Source organism: Salarias fasciatus, chromosome 8 (genome assembly GCF_902148845.1).
Source record: "Salarias fasciatus chromosome 8, fSalaFa1.1, whole genome shotgun sequence".
NCBI lineage: Eukaryota > Metazoa > Chordata > Actinopteri > Blenniiformes > Blenniidae > Salarias > Salarias fasciatus.
Window position 1 is genome coordinate 2115045 of NC_043752.1, and position 8586 is coordinate 2123630.

General features: G+C 43.1%; 1 protein-coding gene across 1 annotated transcript; it reads right to left on the bottom strand.

Annotated features, from left to right (window-relative positions):
* Positions 1-364: 364 nt before the first annotated feature.
* Positions 365-7344, bottom strand: LOC115393497 (inactive all-trans-retinol 13,14-reductase). Its single transcript, XM_030098503.1, has 11 exons — positions 7188-7344; positions 5943-6125; positions 5611-5852; positions 5347-5542; positions 2457-2654; positions 2243-2362; positions 2024-2162; positions 1666-1775; positions 1358-1524; positions 615-774; positions 365-534 (listed from the first exon to the last, which is right to left on the bottom strand). The coding sequence occupies exons 1-11, from the start codon at positions 7342-7344 to the stop codon at positions 365-367; spliced, it is 1842 nt and encodes a 613-aa protein (XP_029954363.1).
* Positions 7345-8586: the final 1242 nt, after the last annotated feature.

Consider the following 8586-nt stretch of genomic DNA (forward strand, 5'->3'; position numbering starts at 1 on the left):
ATTTGCTTGGTTCCAAGCCGATTAAGTTAATATGTGAAAAGTAGAGTGAAATTCTTTATGTGCGATCTCTGCCACTCTGGAAACACTGAAAAGAAGCAACCACGGTAAACTCTAACGACCCTAAAATGTGTTGGTTTAAATCCTGTTTTATGTTGTTTGTGTGTATTTTGCAGTGCACCAGTTTAATGTAGTAAGTTTTGCCGATAATACTGAGAAACAAGCTCCGATTCTCAACTCTTTGTGATGACATTTCCACGTTGAAGCCAGGCACAGTGGAAATAACAGGCGGCAGCAGTGTTTCTTTCTTTGCAGCAGGTTTGTGCAGTATCCCAGCCGACCTGCAGGGGAAGAAGAGACTTCTCCCTCACTGCAGCTTCTTCTTGGCCTGCTCTGCCAGCTCTTTGGCCTTCCTCCTCTTCAGCTTCTTCTTGAGGAGGAGCAAGTCGATGTAGACGATGTGGTCCAACACGGTGGAGGCGCAGAGGAGGCCACCGTGCAGCGCTCCCGCTATCCCACAGCTGAACACGTCCTGGCCTGAAAACACACGCAGCACACCGGATCGGACGCCGGCCTTTTGGAGGTGACCTTCAGAGGGTTTTACCACGCTGTCATACCTGAGATGTAGAGGTTTTTGATGGGGGTGTTGCACCTGTTCCTGGCCACTGCCTCGGCCTGGAAGCGCTCCAGGTTGTGCTCGGCGGAGTACATGGCTCCGCGCTGGGCGCCCAGGTAGTGCATGTTGGTCAGCGGGGTCGCAACGTCCTGGAAAACCAACTGGAAGAGCAGATCACACGGGCGTGAGGACAGCTGGGATTTTCCCTCAGAGCCAAAGTATGGTGTGTTTTTGATATGTGGCTGTTTCCGATAAAGCACTACCACCCTGCAATAACACTCATATTGGATCAAATAAAGCATCTTCTATGGCTATCTTCATTTTAAGTTTGGCGGCCATTTTTGAAGATGGCTGCTTTTTTTCTCCTCAGTGGGACATGGTTCAGGAATTTAAGTTAATCCAAGGATAGGTCAGCAGAAATGAACTGAACCCAACAAAGAAACAGTCACAGGCTGACAATAGAAAGTCTTAACAAATATCAGATGGAATTAATGGGAATAGGAGGAATATAAATATCAAACTATTGAAGATCAATAGTTCAATCAAAAACTTCTTTAGGAGAAGTGCAATTTGGCTGCTTTCTTGAAAAATATGATGTTTTATGAATCCATGTGACAAATATGTCTTCAAACTTTAATGTTTTAATTTGAAATATTCTACTGAAAGTTGCTCTAATGGCACAAACATGGCTGAAAGCTGACGAGTGAAGATGCAGGTTCAGGGAGGAGGAGTCACGGCTGCTACCTTGTCTTTGATTTTGGGGAACAGAGTGCAGGCCCAGTCAAAGAGGTTCTTGGCGAATCTCATCTTGTAGTTGTAGTATTCGTCGCCTCTCTTGCGCACGCTGGTGTCCTTCCACTCCTCAAACCACTCGTATTTCACCATTGTCAGAATTGTCATGCAGCATTTCCCTGTGAACCAGGAAACACAAGGATGATCACACGTGGGTGAGATCAGGTTTGATCTGATCCAACTCCATCTTTAACTGGAGGATACTCTTTCCTCAGTGAATAAATTGCTGTTGTTGGCTCGGCTCGTGGCAGCGTGCGTACCAGGGTGTCTCAGTTTGGCCTCGGGGTCTTTGGAGGACGGGATTGTGATGAACATCATGGGGATGTTGTCAGGTGCGTCCTCTTTACTCAGCGCAAAGAAGTCGTCCATTCTGAAGAAGGAAAGGATGACAAACAAAAACTGTAACATTTAGTTCTTCAGGAGTTTCATGTGAATGTGTGGAGAAACCAGAGTGAACCTCTACTCCCCCTAGTGGACAGGACAGAAACTTAAACTTTGGATTCATGTCGATGGTGAAATGAAGGATGCAGGGTAGTTTTGACTTTGAAGGTTTCTTTCCATCTTTTTTTCCTATCCAACAGCGCCCCCCTGTGGTTCTCTGGGAGGCTCCATACTTACGACTTGTCCATGTCGTTGTTCTTGAACAGCCAGAAGTTTGTGGACACGAGGCCCAGCTCTTCTTCAGTGCCGTCAAACCCGGAGAAGACTAAGAAAGACCCCCTGCCGTGCTTCATCATGTTCAGTCTCTCCTGCACGTCTGCACAGAGAGAAGCTTCAGAATCTCCCCGGTGGGGTTACAGTCAGCACACCTCCCTTCTGAAGCAGCCGCTCTCTCACCCTGTTTGACCTGAATCTCCGGGGGAAGAAGCTTCTGGAAGGTGGTGAAGATGCCACAGTTGGAGACGACCACCGGCGCATGAACCTCCACCTCCTCTTGACCCTTTCTCACCTTCACGCCTGCAACCGACCACCAAAAAAAAAAAAAAAACCCCTTCAGGTGCATTCTGACTCAGTAGCATGTTGGAATCAGCTGCTCTTCTTCAGTTCTCACCGTAAGCGGCTCCCTTGTCGTTCACCAGGATCTGGGACACGGGGGCCCTCACCAGGCAGTTTCCCCCGTACTTCTGGATGGTGCGGATGATGTGGAAGGCGATCTCGCTGGCACCGCCTTTAGGGTAGTAGGCGCCTCGTTTGTAGTGGTGAACCAGGAGGGCGTTGATCAGCACGCTGGACTCCTTTGGAGGAACGCCTGGATCGGGATTTCATGATAGCAGTTGTATCATTTCACATGAATCATTTCACTCCAGGCCCAGATGGAGTGTGTCCCTCCTGTCTTAAAGCCTGCGCTGACCAGCTCGCTCCAGTGTTCACCAGGTTCTTCAACCGCTCCTTGGAGCTGTGTGAAGTTCCATCCATCTTCAAGCGCTCCACCGTCATTCCAGTCCCCAAGAAACCCTCCATCACAGGACTGAACGACTACAGGCCGGCGGCTCTAACGTCTCATGAAGTCCTTTGAAAGACTAGTGCTGAACCACCTGAGGACTAGAACAGGACCTCGGCTGGACCCCCTGCAGTTTTTCTACCAGGCAAACGGGTCGGTGGACGATGCTGTCAGTTTGGGGCTAGAACACTGCTGACCAATGCACAGTTGTACAGAAAGCTTTTAGTTTATCCTTTAGTGAAATATGTTTAGTAAAGTTAAGTTTGTCTAGTAAGGTTGTTGAGTAAAGTTTAGTTAAGTCTTGTATGTTTAGTTAAGTATGTACATACTTATACATACTTGCACATATACTTCTTTCCTCCACTATTTAAGTGTACATAGAGAGTTCTATTGTTTTTAATTTTTTATTACATAATGCCACTATGTGGATGCTTTAACTTCGTTCCTGTGACGCGATGCCACCTGCCGGAAACAAATTCCTTGTATGTCTTGAACGTCCTTGGCAAATAAAGACGATTCTGATTCTGATTCTGAAATCATGATTAGATTTTTATAGATTTTGATCAGAACAAGGGTTCTGCTTAGGGTTAGGGTTAGGGTTAACCCCAAGACTGACAAACACAAAAATGTCACAGAGCAACAGTAACTCAGTAAAAATTGAAATGAAAATTGATTTTTATAAAAAGATAATTCTCATTGAGAAAAATAGTAGTGTTTATTTTTCATGTGGCCCTTTGAGAAATGTAATTTCACTCCTTCGGTCTAGCATATTTAGTTTCGACTTTAAGAAAGGGGTAAGACTAAAGTAAGACAATTTATTAGTGAAAAAAACAAAAACTTTTTTTGTTAATATCAGTTTAAAAAAAGTGGCAAGGCTGTAGTAAGACCATTTTTTGTTAAGATTGACAAAAAAAAAAAAAAGTTTTTCTAATTTCAACTCCAAAAGGGTGTGAAGGTTATCGTAAGACTGTGATAAAATTGGAAGAAGAAGATGGGAATCAAACCAGTCACCTCATGAATCAGAGGCCACTGCTCTACCAAGAGAGTGACAACTAAAACATGAATGCCACTGCAAAACTGTTATAAGACCATCAATAAGTGAACATTGGAAAAAAATACAAATGTTTTCTTAATATCGACTTTAAAAAGTGGTAAGGCTATAGTAGGACCATTTTTCATGAAATTGGCAAAAAAAAAAAAATCCTAATTTCAACTCCAAAAGGGTGTTAAGGTTATCGTAAGACCGTTCGTGAGTGAAAATTGGAAGAACACTGCAGAGGAATTGAAAAAGGCATTCAGTCGGGGGCATGAAGCATCAGTCTATTATTAAATGCTTTTGGCAACTCATGAACATAATAACTTGTCTCTAAAAAGATCATGGGACACAGACTTGAACCTTCATTTTAAAAAAGAGGAGTGGAATATGTAAAGAGAATGTCAAGGGAGTTAAGAACAAGACTGGTTCAATTTAAGATCATACACAGAACATACTGGACGCCCTACAGATTGTATAGGGTGGGACTGGCCGATACTCCGTCTTGTTGGAAATGTCAGAAGGATTGTGGAACACTCTTCATGTACTACGGGCGTGCCCAAACATCCAAGAATATCGGTTATCAATTCATAAATTTGTGGAGAAAATTATTGATCAAAATATACCCTTCTGTAGCAGGCTTTACATTCTTGGGGACCCCTCAGTGTTGAGACACTTGCCTTCCTCTCTCTGGCAGTGGGTCCAAACAGCAATTATAAGTTGCTTGTGAGAGAGTGGAAGGACCCGTTGGCTCCTTCAGTCACTCACTGGCAGAGTTCTTTAGGTCAACTCGCTGCTTTTGAGAGATTTTCATTTAGACTGCTGAACAGGGCAGATGATTATAACAACAAATGGTCCAAGTACTTCCTGTACACAGGTTCCTTGGCATCTCCAGCTCATGGAAAAACTTAATGTTTGAAATTGTTGTACGGCTGTGATTGACTGTGCTGTTCTGGAATCTGGATCCATGGCATCTTTAGTTTGCTTCACCTTTTTATGTCCCTCTTTTATGGGTAGTACTTGAACTACTTTCTTGTATATTTTTACTTTTATTTTTATTTATTTATTTTATTTTACTTTCCTTTTTTTATGTTTATAGGGTTATGTTCTTAGATATCTGTTTGTTCCCATGTGAAATCATTACTGTAGAACGAATATGTCAGAACTGATGGAAATGTTTTTATTAGTTTGTAAAATCAATAAAGTTCAAATCATAAAAAAAAAAAAAAAAAAAAAAAGAAAATTGGAAGAAGAAGATGGGAATCAAACTAGTGTCCTCATGGACCAGAGACCACTGCTCTACCAAGCGGGCCACAACCAAGAGAAACACGCCACTGCAATACCGTTATAAGATCATCAATTAGTGAAAAAAGTGGTAAGGCCATTTTTTGTGGAATTTGACAAAAACTTTTTTTTTTTCTTAAAATCCGATTATATTCTGTGTAGCAGCATCGGATGCCGACTCACCATAGAAAAGGTAGGAGAAGATGACCTGCAGGTCCTTGTTGCTGGTCAGAGTGTTCACCAGCTCTGTTGCACACGTGCCGGAAAGGCGGAAGACAGGAGAGACCAGGTTGGCAATGCCCGACTTGAGCAGGAACAGGGACACCCACTGAGGGATCAGCTTCAGCGTGGCCAGGTAGTGAGTCTTCTTCGCTGAAACCTGACGGAGGACGTCGGTAGGTGTGGATGTGTTTGCTGTTTTCATTCTCCGGTGAGAGGCAGCAGTACCTTCATGATGTGGAAGAAGGTCTCGATGGCCTCGGTGTCTTCGGGGAACTGCTTCATGAGGTGGGCCTTCATCTCCGTCTTGCCGGAGAAGATGGTGTACTCTCTCTTCTCGTCGCCCAGGCCGATCTGGATGGTGTCGAAGTGTTGGTGGAGCTCCTGGAACTCCAGCTGGCCCTCGGAGATCTGGTCGAAGGCGATGCGCAGCAGGCTGTTCTCATGGAGCTGGCCGATGTAGTGGAGCCCTGCAGGTGGACCATGCGTCATGTTTGATCAAAGTGTTTTACATCAGGAATCGTCTGGTTCATGTGTCGTTTCAGCAGGAATCTCCTCACCGACATCGAACTCAAAGCCCTTCTCGATGTAGGTGTGGCAGCAGCCTCCGGCCTGGTCGTGCTGCTCCAGCACCAACACCTTCTTCCCGGCTTTGGCCAGAGTGGCGGCGGCCGTCAGGCCCCCGATGCCGCTGCCGACCACGATGACGTCCAGGTTCTGAGGAACCTTATCGGGACTGAAGCCTGCAGAGAGACCAGGGCCCACGTCAGCCATTACATCTCATCACAGAACGCACAGGAAACTGTTGCATAAGTGTAAGTTATGCAAAGCGGTGTGAAGGTTGCAGTGAACGCTTCTGTCATAAACACTGAACCCAATAAACAACAGATTAGCCTGCAAACACGGTCATAATCTCATTTAGATAAAAGGCATAAATGACTGAACAGCCTATCTGTACTCTAAAGTCTTAATTATGGCACAACAAGTAGATCACTGAGGTAATTTTATCTGCATGACATTGTCAAGTTATTGATTTGATGTTTGATTTTTCCACCAAATAATGTGATGATAGTTTCAGCAAGTGTGAAAGTTTCACAGAAAAGTGTAAAAGTAAGAAGATGTTGGTAAAATATGGTAAAATTCTTTATCAACCGGAGTTTCAGTGCAACATTTCCTGAATAAAGCCTGAATAAAGAAAATAAAGAATCACTGTGAGTCATTTAACTGTTAAAACAACTAATTCAATCCACAAATCTAATAAGAAATTGTAAATGATTAAAAAAAATACATCACTAGAAAAAAAGAATTAGAAATAGTTGCATATTCAAATAAAAATTTAACAAAATGTAGTCTTTATCATGGAGCTCTGCACACACGCATTTGTAAATGTGTGGTTTGCAGTATGTTTTGTCACTAGTTTCACTGAAGTGCTTCATTTGGCTATAATTGGCATGTATATCATTATACAAGTGTATTTGGCCCCTAAAAAAGATCAAATTCCGTAACTGTAAGTTAAGATTTCTGACTATGATGAACATTTTCAGTTTGACTTCACTCTGCAAGATTGATGTCTTTGTGTCATTTATACTAATTAAAAACTGCATAACGTCTTGATATACTTTTCTTTTTATGTTATTGTCATTAATTCATTACAGATATTTCAAAACATATAAACTATTTAGATTAATATTTGCAGATGGATGAAAATGAAGAAGTTAAAGGTCTTTGTTCCACTGCGGCTTCCGGAGAGCTGAACTGGTTCTTTACCAGTGAATCTCTTCACTCGGCCACTCCGATTCTTTTACCTTGCTTGATGACCTTGTCTCTCTTCTTCTGGTCGAACTCTCGCGGCCCGGGAGGCCTGACCGACTCCAGGGAGAAGGGGCTCTTCTTCCCAAACAGGTACCAGTAGGAGCCGCCGACCCACAGGGCCAGCCAGGCCAGGAGGATGAGGAGCCACATGCTGAATCGGCGAGGAAGTTCCTCCAGTCTGAGCTCTGCTTCTGTCCTCCAGCTGCTTTTATGATGCCGAGTGGCGAAGGCCCGAGGAAGAGGGGAACGCTTTATCACAAGCAGCCATAAAGATAAAGCTGAGTTAGAGCCACTTCTGAAGGGCAGTGGAGTGTTGGAGTGTTGGAGTGTTGGAGTGTTGCGCCAGCTGGAAAATAAATACATTCAAACCATAACTGAGGTTTTAAAGTCAGATTTGGGCCGACTTGACTGTAAGCCTTTTTGACGTGAATTTTCTGTATTTTCACATAATTTAAATCAAGTTTAAGAGAAAAACTGTGACTTTTGGAGTTGGTTAGCTATAGAGAGTGTGTCCAGCTCTGAGAGGAGGGAGGAATCATTTTATCACTCTCTAAATCATAACTCAGACAAACGGTGTGAGAACGATCATCTGATAACAGGTTGTTATTTAATACACTCATTTTGTGGCATGTCTGCTCGCTGGGAACACACTGATTAAAAATATTCATAACTGCTCTTATCTGATAAGACAATTTAGATAATACGCCATTACGCCTCATCTTAGACTTTCAACATTCAGCGAGCAGCTTTATCGATTTACAACAGAGCAAATGAGCAAAATCACCAAGTTTCAGCATTTCAGGTCCGATAAAGACTAAGCTGTTGTTCCTCTTCAGCAATTAGTTAAAGTTTTGTCTCTCTTCACAAAAAAATGGAGAAAAATCACAAGTATTTTAAACACTGAAACTCATCTGTGAGCACTTTGCAGAATAAATAAATAAAATATAAGTAAATAAAATAAAAGTGGTGAAATGTGAGGTAAACACTTTCAGGCCAATTCATGTAATCTCTGAATGGACTTTGCATCCAGGCTGTATAATCTATACGGTTGACGTTGAGCTGTAGATGCACTCTGTAGGGTAGAGGTGATATAATCCACGTTTATCTGTGTAAAAACTGTGGATGTGGAAAAGCTGAGCTGCAGGTAAACAGCAGTGGATGTGTTCATCAAAACACCCAGCAGGACGCCCAGGTTGCAGCGTCCTGAATGTTTACGCCTTCTTTACTTGAAAAGCAACGAACAAGCAAACTCGACAATGTTGTGCAGGTTGTCTTCTAAACCAGGGTGTTAAACAGAAGGCCCGTGGACCAAAACCGGCCGACAAGAAGCTCCAATCTGGATCAAATTTATGTGATTTTATACATAAAGATTTATGTGTTTCCCATTAATTC